The sequence below is a fragment of the Phoxinus phoxinus genome (assembly GCF_949152265.1).
Source record: "Phoxinus phoxinus genome assembly, chromosome: 1".
Classification (NCBI taxonomy): Eukaryota; Metazoa; Chordata; class Actinopteri; order Cypriniformes; family Leuciscidae; genus Phoxinus; species Phoxinus phoxinus.
In genome coordinates, this window is record NC_136876.1 from 12,773,599 (window position 1) to 12,794,296 (window position 20,698).

At 38.1% G+C, this 20,698-nt stretch overlaps 1 protein-coding gene across 2 annotated transcripts; it reads right to left on the bottom strand.

Annotated features, from left to right (window-relative positions):
* Positions 1–4,725: 4,725 nt before the first annotated feature.
* On the bottom strand, positions 4,726–19,332 carry LOC307001274 (uncharacterized protein). Of its 2 annotated transcripts, none has more exons than XM_079617563.1 (6): positions 19,178–19,332; positions 11,268–11,421; positions 6,840–7,165; positions 6,620–6,655; positions 6,336–6,434; positions 4,726–6,242 (listed from the first exon to the last, which is right to left on the bottom strand). In XM_079617563.1, exons 1-6 carry the CDS (start codon positions 19,186–19,188, stop codon positions 5,216–5,218), a joined length of 1,653 nt encoding a protein of 550 aa, XP_079473689.1. In that variant the 5' UTR covers positions 19,189–19,332; the 3' UTR covers positions 4,726–5,215. The 2 variants fall into 2 exon arrangements, with proteins under 2 accessions (XP_079473689.1, XP_079473688.1); XM_079617562.1 differs by lacking the exon at positions 19,178–19,332 and adding an exon at positions 13,461–13,616.
* Positions 19,333–20,698: the final 1,366 nt, after the last annotated feature.

A 20,698-nucleotide genomic window follows, 5' to 3' on the forward strand; every position in this document is an offset into this window, starting at 1 on the left:
CGTTTGTCCCCTCCTCGACAAAACCCCCAAGGTCAGTTTTAGGACCGAGGTCGCTCCGTCAGGCAGACGGATCTGCACGTGCCCGAACCCGAGGCACTCTTCCTGGGAGCCTGCCAGGGAGTAAAGTCAGCATGGGAATCTCGTCCGTCTGCAACCTCACGGACACTGTCCGTTTTTGTTTGTGGAGGAGGACCTTCCTCCACCGCTTTTTCTCCAGGGGTGTTGTGTCTCAAACCCCTGGAGTCTCTTCACCGTTTATCCAGACCTACCGTTCGATAAGCATATGTTTTACCTCGGGATCAACCGAGAGGGCTCATAGGGCGCGTGAGGAACCATCCCCCGGGGGCAGGGGCGGGAGGCCTCTGGTTTGAGGCCGTAACCGGGAAGGGTGCTTTCAAAGTGGGGGGAGGCGCAAGGCGAAGTTCGGCTCTAAGACGTGTCAGGGGAGCCCCAACTAACCCCCCCCCAACCGTCCAAGCCTTCTGACGTGCCTCTGCGGTCATTCGTTTGAGACAGGCCATCTGAGTCTCCCGAGGTCGACGCGGCCCGCGTCTCATGTTGACACGTAAATCGGGGAGGAGCAAGCTGCACCTCGACCGGGCAGGGGCAGTCCCCAGGTGCGTCCGAAGCTCCAATCGACCAATCGACGTGACCCGGAGGCGCCTGTTTTCCGTTACCTTGTCCGATAAGAGTGTCGTCTCCCTCCTCTACAACACCCCGAGCATCCGTGTTTGAGATGACCCACCCTTTCCTGGAGCCGGCCCGGGAGGTCTGCGAGCATGGAGCTCTTGTTCAAATACAAGATATTTTTGGACATGGTCCATTTTTACGAGAAGGAATATCCTCCAGTGTGTCTTTCACCCCTAGCTCACCCAGGACGGTGCACGTTCACCGGTATGCACGCCCTGGCACCGAGGGACTGGGTGTCCAAACCAGACCCTATTTACTAGAAGACTCGCCCGCACAAAGTGCACTTTCTCTGGGCTGGGTCTGGCTGTTTCCCCACCCGGTCTAAACACCACGGTTCTCTGGTCCGTGTTCCTTGTCCGAGCGGAGCGTTGTCCCTCCTCCACAAAGACCCAAAGGTGCGTTTTAGGACCGACTTCGCTCCAGAAGGAGCTCCAGCGGTGGCGCATAAATCTGAATCTGGCCCAGGACAGACCACGCTCTCTGGGCTGGCCAGGGGAGGTCTGAGTACATGGAGCTTCCCAACGCATCACAGTATTTTGCACACCATTTTTTAGGAGGAATTCCCTCCAGTGTGTCACCATAAGCACGCCCAGCATGGTGCACCTTCACCTGGATGCGCACCGGGGGGTCATCAAAAAAAATTGCTTAATTGACCAATCCCCATGATTCTGTTACTAGTTCGACATTAGTTTGGGAGTGTGTGGTTGTCAAGCTAGCTGTCAGGATTGTAACTCTTACAACATGTGTTGTAATGGTAGAATCAGAGTGGGAAAAGTAAGTGGATCAGTTTACCCCTAAGCTGGGGTAAAGTGAGACACAAGACCACTTTTTAAAAAATCATCATATTTTCACTGCCCTTCATCCTGAATACATTCTGATAATTTTCATTGCTAGGAAACATCCCGAAATGTGTAAATTTGACTGATATATAATTTTAGCTCGCTTAGAGGGAAGCAAATGTAAAAAAAAATCTCACTTTACCCCACTGCAAAATCATTAAAGATGCAACTGGAAATATTGCAAATGATGAAAAGCAGATTTCAAAATGTAACTTTTCTATTTATATATTTTTTTAATTATGTGTAGGCCTATACTGACTAAGACTTAGACTTAGAAGCTTAACCCCTTAAGCGGCACCCCTTAATACCCCTTAATAGACATGAAAATGCATATTCCGAACTTAAATGGTTGTAATTCAAGAATGATTTACATCTGAATATAAATGTAAGATTGGTCTTGTTTTAAAGAAGACATTTGGCAGATTTTTGTAGAAGTGAAATAAATTAAGAAAGTTAAACAGAAAGAAAGTTATAGAAGTTTGAGTTTATAAAAATGTACAATGTTAAAAATTGTATTATTCATATTTTATAAAAAATATATATTTTCAAAACCTGGTGGACTCTAAAAATGCAAAAAAAAATCAAAGCCAAAAATCTGAACACGTTTTGTTTCAAATTTTAGGTTGAAAATAAGCTTTCAGTGAGATTTTATTTGGGCGCAGTACCAAACTTTTCCACTAGTTGACATTACTGCCCATATAAGGGCGCCTCCATTTCCATATGTTGTTTGAGTGATCTGAACCATTATTTTTTACAATTTTCATACAATTTATGAAGTAGACATCCTATTCAGAAGTAGTATTGGAAGTTTGGCAGATTTTGAAATGAATTCAACCTCTAAGAAACACAAAAAGATCACGTATGTGCATTATAGCTCGCTGCCACATCACAAATGGTGAATCTATAATTCTTTTCTTTATAAAACATTTTCAGACCTTTTTGTCTAAAATAATTGAATGGATGCTATCTTTTGAACTCTTGGCATGAAAACAAACTGAGGTTTCTACCATTCTTTCATGATTTTTCATGTTCATCACTATTTCAAAATAAAGGTCCGAACACGCCGTAGGAGTATGAAAATATTCTTGTTGCAAATTAATAAATTACGGCTCTGTAATTTATTTTGAAAATCAGTCACCAAATATGTAAACTAGAGATTGTTCGCTTTCAAATGATATATAGTTTGTCAAGATTAGTTTAGGTTTAGTTTAGAATATTACTGTTTTAAATATGTAATGGCTGATGCCAATATAAGTGGTTAATCCCATATCTGGAACGGTAATGCATGAAAGTTCTGTTTTCTCCGATTTGGGGTACAGGGGAGAACTTTGGTTATACCAGCTGTAATCCACTAGACAGAAAGGTCATCTTGGTCTTAAATTGAAGCGTATAAAGTTGGGAAGTTTTTCATGTACATTTGAGGCAGTGATATGTATAATAAAATGCTTTAAAGGGTAACTAAACCCCTGGTCAGAGCCTGACTCCACCCACTGGCAATATTTGAAAAATGCTGGAAAAGTGGGCAGACCCCAACGGACGAACCGAGGGCGGGGCTGAGCGCGTGATTGACAGACCCGCAGTGACGCAGTGATTGACAGCTGCTGTCAGACTCGCTAAGAATGAGAGTGACGAAAGTAGCTTTGCAACAGAGCGGTCATTTGAAGTCGAGGACTTTTCTCCCCCACCTTCCCCTGAAGTGGACGAATTGTCTGTGGACACAGAGCTAAAACCATATCAATTCGAGCCGCGAGCTCAAACTGCGGTGTCGCATCGCATTAACTCCCGCATCGCGATCGGCATCCGACGATGCTAGCGAAGCAGCCGCGCAAGAGAGAATGGGGCCAGTATCTGAGTGGATTATTATTACTATTGACCTCCGTTAAGCATATTTTGCCGCTATGTGAAAAAAAAATATCCAGCAAAACGCGCCGGCGGTGGTGGAGTCCATGCAGGAAGAGCAGCGTTTGGCACACAAGTGCATGTAAACACTGGCGCTAATTTCCAAGTCTGGGGGAAAGTTATGCAGTCCAGCAGTGTTGTTGCAACCTGCAACACTACACCTATACCAGCCTAACCACTGTACTAAACACAGACAAAACTAATGCTAAAAATCTACACTATTCTAACTGATGCAATACTATGCTACTAACTAACTATGCGTCTAACAACACTAACAACTATGCTAAATAACTACCTAGGCTACACGAAATAATCTAAATAACTATATAAATGCTATGCTAACTAGATGCTAAAATACGCTATCCTGATCGTTTTCAATACTCGTAATTCCAATTTCCAACTCCTGACTCGCTCTGGTGTTGACGGAACCAGATGCTTTTATACCAGGGGCTGCCAAGGGGGGCGTGGCAGAGTAGCGTCACAGAGTACCCTACGTCAGAGAGTACCCCTGCTTCAGGAGATTCCGTTTAACCTGAAGAGGGCAGCACTCAGACGTTTTTACACCATATATTTGAAAAATAAAACACTTTATACTCAAATGTTAAAAAAAGTACTCGAATCAATGAACAGCATTTATGAAGCTCCATTCTTACAGATCATTAACTAAAAAAAGTTGGTTTAGTGTTTAGTTACCCTTTAAAATGATCACATTTGATGACAATTTGTCAGGCGGACAGACATATTTTGGTCTTTTGTGGTATGTTGAGGGTGATATAAATCCCCAGAATCTTTTTCTGCTAGTTTCCCCTATGTGTCAGGATACACCATGCAAAGTTTTAGGGTTATATGACCATTTATGTAGCTGCAGTATACCTTAATATTCACAATTACATAATTCCGTCAAAAGGGAGTTTTTTGGCCCCTGAGATCAAACGGGGCCGAGTTGGGGGTGGTCATTATCAACTTGTGATGGCCCAAGGTATAAGATAATAGGAAATAATAGTGAAAAAAAAACATCCTGAGGAGTGGACCTGGCTCCTGGCTCCCGGCCTATTATAATATCTATAGATCTGTCAGTATTTAACTGATGCACTTGAGACTCTCACACCCTAAGAGCAAATAACACGTGATAAACAGCGGATGCTTTCACCGTGATACACAATTGAGATGTAACCAGACCATCCAAAATATAAACAGTCCATTATGAACCATGAGACACACATGAGTGTAATACATTTTTTAATCAAAGTTATATTGAATGTGACAGGATAAAGATATGTGCAATGAATCAAGCAGATCTCATTAATGCTTTTATTTTACTAACATGAATTATTAGCAAACCAGAAAGCTTGAAAAAAGAAGTAGGTAAGTTGATAATAATAATAATACATTTGATTTATAATGCGCTTTTCTTATACCCCAAAAAAGTACAGTACAGAAGTGAATCCGTAAAAGAAAATGAAGAAAATCCAAAATGCAAGAACAGATACAGTACAATATACATCCAGTGTCCAGTGTCTCCAATTAAGACATAAACAATATCTTAAAAATATTTGTTTTCAACTGTTTCTTTAAACTACCTAATGTTGGGGCATTCCTAACATTTAAAGGAAGTGTATTCACCTAGGGGCCGCAACAGAGAAGCCTCTTTCACCCAAAGTTTTCAGTCTGCAAGAAGGCTGTTTAAGGAGAAAAGAGTTGGCGGAGTGGAGAGATTGAGAGGGCATATAGCGTAATTAAATCACATATAAAGCTGTACAAGGAACTGCACCATCATATATATGTAATCAATGCGGGTATGGACCGGAAGCCAGTGCAGCTAAGCACGCCAGAAATATGCTGACGAGGAGGAGTAACACGAGCAGCAAGGTTCTGTGTTGCAAAGGAAGAAAAGGTTTCTCCAACACTTCCTGACTCAACTTAACCCTCGTTCTCCCTATGCATAAGGAATCATGGATCTTCTTCCAGTCCTCCAGCTCAGATCTCCACAGAGCTGCTCGTGAGCGGATGAGCTGAGACGCCTCACTCTCGCTCCCGTTGGCCAGACTTATACTCTCTTTGCAAATAAAAAAGACATCTAAGCCAATAAAGAGGGCATTTAGACCGATGAATCCAGCTCTAGCAGACTTTGAAAGAGCTAGTGGCGTCCCTTTTGCCAGCTGCCCAATGTCGGGAAGTTCTGCGGCCAGTTTGGGAATGTTACGAGCACTTTGTGCCTCCTGGAGCCCGGCCTTGGTTGCAGCCGCAATCACCTCCTCAGTTTTCAGTACTTTAACAGCTGAAGCTGCATCTTTAATACCTTTAATACCTTTGCCCAATGCTATAGCAGTAAATGCCAGTTTCCCAGCTGTAATGAAACTAAACCCAGCAAGCCCCTCTACATGCTCCTGACTACTGGCCTGATCCAGACAGTTTAAAATCTTCTCCACATCGTCCAAATATTGTTTGAAAATATTCTGGCTTTTTGTCTCATGCCAATGGTTGACTCCTGCTTCAGTGATGCCTGTGATCAAACTATTGGCCCCACTGGTCACCCCCGCACCGAGACCTGCTATAGTGAGACCCAGTGACGCTCCTGCAGTGACGGGGGCCAAACAAAGACCAGCAATGGACAAAGCACCCCCTACTATCCCAACCGAACTGCCAGCCACAGTGGAGATACTAGCCCCCATCTTCATCCTGTCCAGCTGAACTGCACTCTCTTCCAGATCTGACAGATGCTTCTCCATTCTAGAGTAACGCTGACTGAACAAACCAATGAAGCGCAGAGCGTATTCCTGAAAAACTAAAGTCAGCTTTGTGTGCTGGTCCATCCTAGACAATAATAGAAATATATATATACTTTACAGCCACCTTTCACAATGCATGAGTGTGAAGAATACATCAGATCATAAATATAGATCTCACCTGATTTCGCACAACTGCTTCAAATGATCAAGCATTTTTTGCATGGAGTCCTCGCTGAAGTTCAATCTGAACTTCACTACAAGCTGAGCCTTCTTACGTCTGTGGAGAGTTTCAGGATTAACAAAGACTTGCCTATATTTTAAGACAGGCATTTTAGAGATTATCATGAAAGCAAATAAACTTTCAGAATTCAGATTGTATGATTCTACTCAGCTTGGCCAGTAGGTTATGATGAATAATGAAGATGTTAAATTAACCCCAATCTTACCATAATATTTACTTACCTGTGAATATCTTTATACCACAAATCACTCTTGGAACTGTGAGGGGGGAAATAAATGTAGAATTTTTTTTAAATTATTGATTAAATTATGGAACCAAGCCTTCCATTAGGTGATTTAGTAAATGCCACTGAGATTATTTTGATAATCTGTGTGTATTAACGTGTATATAATCAAAATACTATCCTTTAAAAATTAAAATTGCATGAATGTCAGTACTAACTTTTTCTCCATTCTCTCACAAATCTGTTTTGTGATTTGTATGTATTTGTCTAATTGAAAGCACAGGACGTCCAGGTTACTGAGTGAAGGAAGGAAGAAGGTTTTTGCATTTCGTTTAAAGTGGATGAGGAGAGGAGAGGCCATTCTTGCAGCTGTGATGACTGATCGGACACTTTCAGGACTCTCGTCCTCAGGCAAGAAGCTCTGTCCACTGAAGACAAACTGTGAGGTGACGGCGAGCTTCTCCACTGCATCCAGGAAGACGTCAAGTTCCTTCAGCCCCTGAAGTGTGTTCTTCAGGACAGCTCCCAATTTCTTCTCCGGCTCCTTATGGATATTCAACAGAAAAAGTATTTTTCCTCAAATTTTGTACGTATGCAAATTGTATAATATCCAAGGTACACATTCTAGTAATTGTGCAGTTAAATAACATTGTATTTTCAGAAAGTTTTGGAATATTTTTCATAGTCAAGCTTAAACATGAAAACAGCACTCAATTGCTTTGCATCAGACAAATGTGTGTTCACATCAAATAAATAATTACGCTCCCTTCTTTTTTTTTGGGCGCTCAATAATCTCATCAAGATCAAAGAAAATATTTACTTTACATTGTCATCAATTGAGGACCCAGACCTATGGAAAGCCATTTTTCTATTTAAAAATGTTCTTGATATTTAGTCACTTGAAGAGGCTGTATGTAGAATTCAGAAACCCTTGTTATTAGCGGTGGCCATTAAGTGAACTGCATACAGACTATGTGAGACTATGTTTGAATTCATCTTAAACATTATTGCTCGTGCTCGCGCCCGTGCACACGTAACGTACAAGTAGCATACGCAATTTCAGGTCCGACTTTGATATATGCTACTCACAACGTTGGAGCCCATTTAGGTTACCCATGAGCATAAATACATAGAGGCAGGAAGAAGTACTTTAAACCGATTATTGAGTGTATTAAACCAGTATTATTATTGCAGAGATGGGGTTTGGGGCTGGGTCCGTGGGACTGTTTCTGGGGGTTCACTTTTTATTTTACCTTGTCTTCTGCATTCTCCTTACTCTTGTTCTTCCCTCAGACTCATCCCCCAGAAACCCACGGACCCAGCCCCAAACCCCATCTCTGCAATAATAATACTGGTTTAATACACTCAATAATCGGTTTAAAGTACTTCTTCCTGCCTCTATGTATTTATGCTCATGGGTAACCTAGATGGGCTCCATTCAGACCTTAACATCTAGTCTTTGGTCTGTGGTATTTATGCAAATTAGCACATCTGTAATTAGATTATGCACCGTTTGCCCATGTTAACAAACAATAAAAAAAAACTTGTAATACATTTTTTGTTTGTCTTGATATAAGTAATCAACTCAGTAATTTTGATGGTGATATCTAAAGGTTACATTTTTTACTCTATTCATGTGAGAAAAATAATGAATAGGCGAATGAATAGGATATATTTGGGTCTTTTTCTGAACTTTCCCCTAATGGGATTCTTCTGGGCTTTTTTTCCCTTACTCAGGACATATTGAGGATACAAAATCAGTTGAGTTTGATTCTGTTGCAATTTGTTCACCCTTTTTTCCTAAAACGCCTGGACTATTAAAGGGGTCATGACATGAGAAACCAAATTTGCCTTGATCTTTTGGTATATAAGAGGTCTTTGTGTCATTAAAACGTCCTGCAAGTTTCATAGCTTAAGACGTCCTCCCCATTACAAACGAATCATTTATTTAATCAAGCTCTAAATACAGCTCGTTCTGGATCCATGGTAAGAAGTGACGTCACGGTACGAAGTGACGTCACGGTACGAAGTGACGTACCAGTGTTTGCATATGACCGCCTCCGTCACAAGACAACTACGCTTTAAGCGCAAGACAACTACGCTCATTTCGTATCGTTGTCGCGCCCGCGTGCCGCGCGCCTCACAAGTGTTCAGTGGACGGACAGCGAGTGGGTCTGTGTACAGGGAAATTACGACGCCACAGATGTGCTGTTCCTGGCTGTGGACAAACAACATCTTTGAATACGCTGCGAAAGATCCAGTCGTCAGGGGAAAATGGATGCACTTTATTTTTTGCGGACGACCCAGTCACGGCAGTGTTAATTTAAGCGTTTGTTCTATACATTTGAAGGATGACTGTTTTGAGAACAAATCCCAAAATGATGCTGCCTTTGCCAGAAAACTGTTGCTCAAAGATAAGTCCGTGCCGACTATTCTGGGCTCAACAACGACGACGCAAACTGTAAGTAATGTGTTTAAAACTTTAAACTACTTTTTAAATACGCTGAATCCGCACAGGTTCTGGCTGGGGGCGTTAATAATTGATGCATAGGCACTGACGTTAGCCAATCATAACAGTGGGCGTTAACACTGAACTCTTAAAGGGGAAACACCCCCAAAACAGACTGTTTGAATCAGAGGATGAGAAACAGGGTGGGAAAAGGTCATAAATCACTACATTTTAAAAGTTTTTTGTAAAAAAAACTATAGTAATACTATAATTGCACTTAAGGGAACATAATAATAAAATAAAAAAACCCATGTCATGACCCCTTTAAGTTCATCTCAAAGTTAAAGATTCATTACTTTGAATATACATTGAACCAAACACTATAATAACATCTCAGTTGATAATTTAATATACTTTATTTTAGACAAAACATGCATGTTTTGGTCGTGACAGTAATACATTGGTAGCAACCACATCACATTACAGGATTTTAACTTGCACACTAAAACATAAGATATTAATGATTTGCATAAACTGTACTAACATTTTGTTTATTTCCCCCAAATAAATGGTTATGTGTTCCCTTTTGTCAATACCAAAACAATGATGACATGTTTCAGTCATGACTGTTTCGGTAGTGACAATTTTACTTTTGAGCCTAACTCAAAAATAAATGATAACCAGCACAAGGTTACCTAGCACAGTTATGAACAGTTGTACATGCATAAAAACTAAATTTGATGGAATAACACCCAAAAAAGTTTGCTTAATTGCAGAAAAAAGGTGTTTGGTACTCTGATGGTCTTAATTTGTGTAGACACTCGTGATCTTTGGGGTCTCCAGGTACCCCAGACATTAACATGTAACAGAATAATATATATATATATTATTTTAAAAATGTTTATTAATGTGTTTTTTTTATAGGATTTATGATATATTTTAAATGTATATAAATAAATGTACACAAAAAAAACGTTTTAAATAGGTTTTTATACAAAAACAGCCTTTTTATGTAAAATTCACTTTATAAAAGATCCACATTTTGAAATTTAATTCATGGGGATAACATGGATAATTTTACATGGTTAAGTTTAAAATTTTTGCCCATATTTTGGAAAATGTTGTTTTAAAAGTATTTTTTATTTATTTAAAAGTATATAACGCAGTGGCAGGCGCATATATCCGTGACTGGTCGAGTGGCAGCGCGGTGTTGTCTGTTAGTCAAAATACCAAGGAGTTGTTGCGTGGTTAATTATACCAACAGAGCCAGTGCTGTGTGCCTGATGTTTAACATACCTAGGGGGAAGCATGTTTTTGCCACACAAAAAAACTAGTATATTTTTCTCTTCACACTTGGTGTCTGAATTAACATTAGATAGTTGTATCAGGCCATTCAATTGCTGGCCATTTCTTGTCATCCACAATCCACAGATCGTCATGTATTGCGTAGGGATCTGGCAAGTTCTGACCATTGCTGAGAGTAAGTTTTTTAATATAATCGGCACGGTCGGAGGTACTAGGCTTATTCCCACATAATCCATGGTCCAATCTTTGATTTACGGTACAATATTTTGTGTATGTGTGCAGTCATGAAATGTGGCAGGTCATAAAGTAACGTAAACAAGCTTAATGTAACTTGTATAAAAGCAAATTCGGGCTGTCCAGTAGATGCTGCACTGCTAACATTGGCTATTACATTACTAGCCTAACATGACAATTCATACATATATCACAGTAACACTGCAAAATTAAAGACAGACAAACAGATCCAACTAAAATCCCATTTTATTGAGTCCGCAGTTATACAAACAATAAGGAAAGCTTCGTTGTTGCAGTAGCGAACCAGCTCACGAATCTGGCTTTCTGCCTCTCGTATGCGCGCGCATGCACCTTGTAATGTTTGTAAACAGGAAACTCGTGTGTATATATATATATATATATATATATATATATATATATATGTAATATTATTGTGGGATTCAATAGATAATAGAAGGATCTTTCTAAACATCTAAAATTTGAATACTTAAATTATTTTTAAATGTGTTTTTTTTGGTTGTGGGACAGCGGTTTGCACCTATTCTGTAGAATGGCACGTATATGGACCGTATATGTATAGTTTTACACTATTCTTTAGGAACGCCCACAATGTCTTGGCTTTATTATTTGAGCACAGATAGTCAAACTTATGACTGACTTTGTCTGCTTTGTCCTTGATGTCTCTCATCCTCTTCAGCTCTTCCTCTCTCCTAAGGGTCCATACTTGTTGTTTGTCACAGAAGTCCCTCACAGTCTCGATGTAGTTGAGTGTGTCCTCTACATACTCCCACAGGAGATCCTGTAATTGTTTCCTGCGTTATAGAATCAAAACAGAGCAATTTACGTAACAATGATATTTCCTTTCTGAATAAATATGTGATTAATGCATTTCAAAACAATTTAATCATAACAGCTTAAAGAGCTTGAGTCGGTCATTCTGAGCAGGCAGAGCTTGATTTCAGAGAAATGTTGCCTTCCTACCAATCAAAAAAGCGATTCTTCAAGTTGATTTAAAGATCTCAGCAAAATCCCCAGTGTTAAATTAACACCCCTCGATATGTGTCCACACTACAGTGTGTTAATAGTAGCGATGGGACGGTTGATACTGGAGCTCCGACGCAGTTTTCAAAGCACTATTGTATCACACACTGTACCGAAGCTTGTTTTGAAACGACAATATCACGTGATTGATGAGGTGTGAAGCTTCGCGTTATGTCAGGAGTATGCTTTGTGTGTGTTTCTGTTTCCTGTGACCTAGTTTTCTAGTCTTTGTCATGCTCATTCAGTTCACCTGTTGTTTATCAATTAGCTCATTAGTTCGTTATACTGTAGAATTATTTGTAAGAAATGATAGTCTGCTCCAATCCAACTTCCACTCCAATAAATACATTTAAATATGCTCTTTCTCTAAAAATAGCTTATTTATCATAGAGACAATTCCGTCCGATCTCAGTAACATGTAAATACCCAGATAGCAACATTGTGACATTCCAGATCCGGCCCACATCTGGCACTTATGTAAAGATGATCTGGCCCACATGCAGCGTGGAATGACGGCACTTGGGCGGACCGCTCCTGTTTACCAGATCTGGGCCACAAAGCAGACCATAGCAATGTCACATGCCAGCCAGCACAGCGATGTGGGGCCCACATGGGTTTGCCCAGATGAAATGAACACTGCTCAGTGTGCACACTACAGGCTGTTAAATGTAACACTGATCAGTGTTGGAGTTAATTAGATAATTAAGTGATTGAATAACGATTGAGCATTAGTGATGAACACCTGCTGTTAACAAGCAGAATCACTGAAGGAAAGAGAAACACAAGAACTACTTCCAGCCACAGCCTTAGATGAAATCAACTGAAGATAAAATACACGAAATCTCTCAGGATCTGAATAAACAACTCCACAAACAGCATTACCAGCTTCACTTATTACTAACCAGACTGACTTTATTTCTGTCAGACGTCTACAGAAGTTCTTATTGAGAATTAACATAGTTTAAGATGTTGATGATTTATTGAAAATAATAGTTTGGTTTTATGCCACCATTATGGTGAACAGCGTTTGCTTTAGTTGGGATCTTGACTTTTTGACATTTGGTTTTACTCTGCTCAATTGTATCTGATTGTTATGTTGAGAACAGCAAGAGGAAATGCAATCAGATGCTATAAACTGAGCACAATTCTTGTCACATTTATGTTTTGTTTCACAGTGTAATGTCACATTTTCCTTAAGGGGGGTGTTTTCTCCATTATTCCCTATGCGTATTCTCTGGTTTTGCTAGTCCAATTGTACAGATTTGTAGAGCAACATTCTGTTGCTGTCATCTTATGTATATTTCTGTTTGAATATCCCCCTTGTTGTGTGTCAAGAAATTTGTGTTTGTTATTATTTTGTAATTTGTTAAAGCTAATAAAAAAATATCACATTTACAATTTAAAAAAAAAAATTAAAACGGGATTATAACATTAAAATTAACACTTACTATTCTATACATCTTTCTAAAAAAGCAACAACAACAAAAAACTTGCTACGTGTAGCTACTGTGCTGGACTAATGGGACTTTTTTTTTTTTTTTTTTTGCATATTGTTGTCCTAGTGTTGGTTTGATTGCTTCTATTGCTCTTCTCATTTGTAAATTAGTTTGGATAAAAGTGTCTGCTAAATGATTAAATGTAATAACGTTCTTAATTCACATTAAAAAAATTCTCTTTTTGATCACATTCTAACATGGCTTTTTGTTTTGGATGTGTAGCCTAACTTTGTGTAATTACAGCCTAAAAAAATATGCGGGAAAAATATTTTAAGAGAAAAAAACTAATCTTAAGATAACAAATAATAAAGTACCTGGTCTCCATCGTAGCCTATTTCAGAGTCTGCAGATGGTTAGATCTGGTGATGAAGCTTGTCAGTGGAGAAGGCATGAAGGAAATATTTAGTTTTTGCTTCAGACGGAGGTTTAAGTTTTGTTTTCTCTTCTCCATTTCCTTTGCTCCGCCTCTCAGCACAGAGGTTCAAGTGTTCAAACGAATTGTGTGTTAAAGGTGTGGCCTTTTACTGTTAGAAGCATGCACTTGAACTCACATGCCTCTAAACAAAACTGATCTTTTCAATTATTTGTAAGAATAAAATGGGTAATTATACCGACTTAGCATTATATTTGAAAGCCATGTTTTTTTTTTGGGGATTAGACAGCTTTAACATAAACAAACTATTCAATTCAATGTGATGCATACATGCAGCTCACGTCCCGGTACAACATATGCCCAGATGTACACAGCAAAATCCCCAGTGTTAAATCATCACTGCCCAGATCACATCCCACTCTACAGAGTGTTAAAGTAACACTGAAGCAGTGTTAAAGTTAATGAGATAATTTAGTGATTAATTAAGATTGAGTATTAGTGATGAACATCTGCTGTTAACAAGCAGAATCACTGAAGGAAAGAGAAGCACAAGAGCTGTGGATTAAAGTGTATGCATAATAAACCATGCAAATAAAATTACATTCTCTTCACAACAGCTGAAGGGGGCAAAATTAGTGACTCAGGCTCTACCCCCTTTTCACATTCCTGTTCGTGAATTGTGTCATATATCCAGAGGTGGAAAGTCCAGGGGTCAGAAAGTAAAAGTCCTGCCATATGTTTATTCCACCCATGAACTCAGTCAGCTGATTTCACTAATTAGTTCTCTCTCCTGTCTGAAAAACTGCACTCAAATTTTTTTTTATATCTAAACATAAGATTTATGTATTTGAATTGCATAACAAATTTCCATCCATTTGGATTACATAGTTTTAACATAAACCAATTAATAATCTGAATGTGATTCATATTTTTAAGTCATATATAAATGAAACAGATAAGATTTATGTAATTGTATTAATAAACTGAATGTGATTCATATTTGTCAGTCATATGTAAATGAAATGGATAAGATTTATGTAATCGTATACAGAAAAACACCCATGTTAAATTAGCACTGCTCAGTGTTCATATGTGTGCACACTACAGAGTTAAAGTACCATTGAATCAGTGTTGAAGTTAATGAGATAATTAAGTGGTGATTGAGCATTAAATATAAACACCTGATGTTAACAAGCAGAATCACTGAAGAACAGAGAAACACAAGAACTACAACTGACTTCAGACACAGCCTTAGATGAAATCAACTATAAAAGAAGACATTAAATCTCTCAAGTTCTCAGCAGAGGAGGATTAAACAACTCCACAAACAGCATTACCAGCTTCACTTATTACTAACCAGACTGACTTTATTTAATATCCGATTTAATGAAATCATATTTTGTATTTTAAAGTCACCATGATGGTGGATAGTATTTGGTTTAGTTGGGGTCTTGACCCTTAACACTTAAATCTAAAATATTCTTTTGGCTGTTATAATTGTGTGTTTGTAAAGCACAGTTGTTGTAGCAAAAAAAGCCATGAGAAAGTGAGATCAGGTGATGTTGGATGTTTACTGGTGTAATACAAAGTCATCGTCACGTAATTGCCTGAATCCCTGACCTTTATTAGTGTCTAATACTTTGGTCATATATTTTATTTTAAATATTTTTTTTAGAGTAAAAGTCATTTGAATTTGCAACATCAGAGCAATGCTGTTTATTAAATAATATAAATAATTTAAAAAACATTTAAAACAGTAATCTTCTACTGCTAAGATGTTACTTAGACATCAAGAATCAGTGTATGATTCTCAACAATGGTGATAATCAATGAAATGCTACATGCTGCAGTGCATGCTGGGTACCACCAATCAAAACTCACCCATATCTCCCAGCATGCACTGATTATCTGGATATTTTGTTTGATTGTCACCATTGTTGAGATTCATACGCTGTTTATTGATGTCTGTGTGCATCTAAGTGAGGCCATAGATTAACGTTTTTGTTCACTAAATAAATATTTAAAAAAAAACATGGATATTATTTTACAAATAACACTGCTAGATATGCGTTAGAATTAAATTATTATGAATAAAACAACATTAAAAACACAAGTCCAATATAATCAAAGCATTAGGCGGAGAATAAGATCAGGGAGCCAGACAATTGCATGATGATATCATCACCAATTAAAAGCCAACATCACCTGATCTCACTTTCTCATGGCTTTTTTGCTACATCAAATGTGGTTTACAAACACAAAATTATAACAGCCAAATAATATTTTATATTAAAGAGTCAAGGGTCAAGAGCTCAACTAAAGCAAATGCTATCCACCATTATGGTGACTTTAAAATACAAAATATGATTTAATTAAACCGGATATTAAATAAAGTAAATCTGGGTAGTAATAAGTGAAGCTGGTAATGCTGTTTGTGGAGTTGTTTAATCCTCCTCTGCTGAGATATTCACATATTTAATGTCTTCTTTTATTTTTAGTTGATTTCATCTAAGGCTGTGGCTGAAGTCAGTTGTAGTTCTTGTGTTTCTCTGTTCTTCAGTGATTCTGCTTGTTAACATCAGGTGTTCATATTTATTGCTCAATCACCACTTAATTATCTCATTAACTTCAACACTGATTCAATGGTACTTTAACTCTGTAGTGTGCACACATATGAACACTGAGCAGTGCTAATTTAACATGGGCGTTTTTTCTGTACGATTACATAAATATTATCCATTTCATTTACATATGACTGACAAATATGAATCACATTCAGTTTATTAATACAATTACATAAATCTTATCTGTTTCATTTATATATGACTTAAAAATATGAATCACATTCAGATTATTAATTGGTTTATGTTAAAACTATGTAATCCAAATGGATGGACATTTGTTATGCAATTCAAATACATAAATCTTATGTTTAGACATAATTTTTTTTTTGAGTGCAGTTTTTCAGCCAGGGGATAGAACTAATTAGTGAAATCAGCTGACTGAGTTCATGGGTGGAATAAACATATGGCAGGACTTTTACTTTCTGACCCCTGGACTTTCCACCTCTGCATATATCTTCACAGTTTCTCCAAAGTCATGTGTCTTTCACAAAGCCAGTCAAAAAGCCCCAGAGGGAGTTGTATTTCCTCAGCCCACAGTCTTAGATGAAATCCACTGAAGATAAAAGAAGACATTAACTCTTTCAAGATCTCAGCAGAGGAGGAATAAACAACTCCACAAACAGCATTACCAGCTTCATTACTTTTTGTACATTTATCGTCTTAGAAAACTAGGAATAACGAAGTGAGACGTTGCTTCGTTTCATACGTTTAATGAATAAAAGGAAAACGAAAGTAAAAAATACAGCGTGAGCTTGTTCAGCAAATCGTTCACAAGATGGCCGTTGTCGAATCCACCAGCCATTCACAAACCTTCCCGTAAATCACGTGACCTTTACCATTGCTCAAGGCATCCTGGGTAATGAAGTCAATTCACAAATCAAAATGACACAGAATGTTTTAACCACATATATGTATCTGTAACATGAACTGTTAATCTTAATGTTATGAATTAAATGTTAACTTACTAAATTTGAACTTATCAATATTAACCTTCATAACTATTAGTTTATATAGTTCCCGAATATTACTTTTACCTTTTCTCAATATTACTAATCAGACTGACTTTATTTCTGTCAGACGTCTACAGAAGTTATCGAGAATAACCATTGTGTTACAGGCACACAGTTAAAGCAGCTGAAGAAAAGCTAAAGTAAAAGGAAAGGGGACCAAGAGCACAACTAAAGCAAACACTGATCACCACAATGGTGACACTTCAAATGAAACAAATATCAACATCTAAACCTCTGTTCAGATCATCTGACAGCAATAGTCAAAGTGATTATGTCTAAATGAGACCATACATGCTGTTGAAAATATGTCCACAATGGCCACATTTGAACTAGTTTTGAACCTTGTACGAAGGGTCCATGAACGTCTATATCGGACGTGCAGAACACGTAAAAAAAAAAGACGTCATAAAAACTGTCATTCTGGCTCCTCAGTGGACGTCTTATCAACGTCCGACTTTTGTGACAAAGATGTTGAAAAGACGTCTTTTGGACATCATTTTGCTTAGTGGGTTAAAGTTACACACGGATTTTCAAACTTTTGAACACATTTCCCTCAACATGATGGTATCTATAATGAAAGAGAGGCTATGAGGGACACAGGAATATTCCAGATCAGAAATGTACCAGCTTCACTTATTACTAACCAGACTGACTTTATTTCTGTCAGACGTCTACAGAAGTTTTATTGAGAATTAACAGAAGTTTAACTCTAACGTGGTTCATGTATAGTCGCCATAACAGTGATTAGTATTTCCATTAGTTGGTCTATTAACTCTTCATATGTCTTTTATCTTTTTTGGCTGCTGTGACATGTGGTTGTTAAACAAAGAAAGCTAAAGGTAAATGAGATCAGGCGATGATGGTTACCTGTTTTTATAATCAGCATGAAATAGAATAGATTCTGTGATGTCTTTTGAGTCTAATAATTGTGTTGTCTTTAATATATTCATATCACAAACCCTGTGTTATTATAACCCAGTATTATTATAAAAGCTTTTTTGTAGCTCAAACAGTAGAGCGTTGGCGCTTGCAACGCTCAAGGTAATGGGTTCAATTCCCAGGGAAAGCAAGAACTGATAAGAATGTAAAATGTGTACCTTGAAATGCCAATGCAAGTCGCTTTGATAAAAGCGTCTGCCAAATGCATAAATGTAAATATATTGTAACAATCAGTTAGATTTTACAAACATGAGCACGAAAATCGAATCTACGATTACACACACAGACATCAACAAGCCTACCTTAAAGGTTGACATTCAACCATTAGAGACACCGGTATTCCCCTGGACCTTTTGGCATGTATTTTCCACTCCACAACTGACACTTTTAACCGCATACGGACACCATACCTCGATAGCATCAATGCCTCCATCAGTGATATTATGTGGTATGGTGTGACATAACGTCCCAGAAGTGTCTAGACAATGTGTATTCTCCTCAGTTTTGTTAGTCCAAAAGTACAGATTTGTAGAGCAATGTTCTTTTGCTGTCATTTTACGTATATTTCTGTTTGAATATCCCCTTTGTTGTGTGTCAGGTCATTTGTGTTTGTTATTGTTTTGTAATTTGTTAAAGCTAATAAAAAAAAATATCACATTTTCAAAAAAAAACAACAAAAAAAAAACAGACAGGGTTATAACATTAAAACTAAAAAAGCAAAAAAAAAAAAAAAAAAAAAAACTTGCTACGTGTAGCTACTGTGCTAGACTATATATGGGACTCTTTTTTTTTTGCATATTGTTGTCCTAGTGTTGGTTTGATTGCTTCTATTGCTCTTCTCATTTGTAAGTTAGTTTGGATAAAAGCGTCTGCTAAATGATTAAATGTAATAACGTTCTTAATTCACATTAAAAATAGAAATATATAATATATATATAATATATATATAATATATAAATTTGTTGACTTTTTTCTCTCTGTTTGATCACATTCTGACATGGCTTTTTGTTTTGGATGTAACTTTTTTTTACAGCCTAAAAAAATATTTGAACTAATCTTAAGATAACAAATAATAAAGTACCCACCTGGTGTTCATCGTAGCCTATTTCAGAGTCTGCAGATGGTTAGATCTGGTGATGAAGCTTGTCAAACTAAGTGAAGAAAGGCATGAAGGAAATCTTTAGTTTTTGCTTCAGACGGAGATTTAAGTTTTGTTTTCTCTTCTCCATTTCCTTTGCTCCGCCCCTCAGCACAGAGACAGAGGTTCAAGAGTTCAAAAGAATTGTGTGTTAAAGGTGTGTCCTAAACTCAAGGCCAGTATCGAAAAAAAATAATATTTTTACTGTTAGAAGCATGTACTTGAACTCACATGCCTCTAAACAAAACTGATCATTTCAATTATCTGTAAGAAGAAAATGGGGAACTATACCCACTTAGCATTCATTTGAAAAACAAAATTTGTAAACATTTATTAGGCCTTAATTGTGTTTTGACATCATCACAAAAGCATAAATACCTGATCGTTCTTCTTGACTTTTTCCAGCCATAACAAATGTGTTTATAAACTCACTGTTCCAACAGTCAGATAAATATAAAAGGTAAAGAGTTAAGGTACAAGAGACCAACTAAAGCAAATACTGATCTCCATCATGGTGACAAACTTTATTATTAACTAAATCTATGTTCATTCTCAACAATAACTTTTGTACATGTATGTACAAAATATATATGTATGTATAAATAATGTTACACTGGTTTGTTAAACTGGTTTCACACTCAGTGTGGCTGGAAGTCAGTTGTAGTTCTTGTGTTTCTCTTTTTTCTGTTCTTGTTTCTCTGTCCTTCAGTGATTCTGCCTATCAGGTGTTCATGTCACGGGGTGACAAAAACCTGAACAGGACTAAGATCCTGGTGAATGCACTGCGAATTTGTTGCCATGGCAGCGAGGCCAATTGCCTGAGTGACAGCAGGTGTGGGGCAATTACAGGGAACGCTGTGGGAGGGACACATGTTCAGATGGGGCTTTAAAAACAGAGAGAAAACAGACTGTGGTGTGGTTCTCCTCCCGTGTGGTACTGTGTTTGTCAGCGGGTCGTTCTTTTTATTGAGGCTGGGCTGTGGAGTGGTGAAGATCGAAGCTAAGGAAGAGAAAGGAAGGAGTGAAGGATTTGTCAGCGAAAACTTAAGGAATATCGTCAGCAGTGGGAAAGACGCAAGTGATGAGTATTGGATCCGTTGTTTATATGCACTAACACTGAAGTGGTGTTGCAAGTTTGGAAGTGTGTGGCACGAGTGAATTATTACACCGAGTGAATTGTTGATCTGTCTCCAACTTCTGTCCTCTCCTTGCCGAATGTGATAATCGCTGCACCGTTCTTCTGCTTTTCCTGGAGTGAAGTCAAGCCCTGACCAAAGACGAGATCCGATCTGGTGGGAGAAAGACCGGTGGGTGAGTGCTGGCCCTAATGCACGGTGTGTGAGTGGAATTACAATGCCTGAAGTGACGATTCACCCGGTTTGTGCTGTGGGGTGAAAATGTTGTGTGGAGAAGTAATAGAAGTCTGCCGTGCACTCTTCCCATACAGTCTTCCACCCGCTGTCTCCAG

Bases quoted from the DNA above. Each gene is read 5' to 3' on its own strand.
- LOC307001274 (XM_079617563.1), bottom strand. The intron at 7,166-11,267 runs GTCAGTCATAAG...AATATCCATAAG, and splicing joins TCAAGGACAAAGCAGACAAA to GAGCCGGAGAAGAAATTGGG. The intron at 6,435-6,619 runs GTAAGTAAATAT...AACTCTCCACAG, and splicing joins TGGTATAAAGATATTCACAG to ACGTAAGAAGGCTCAGCTTG.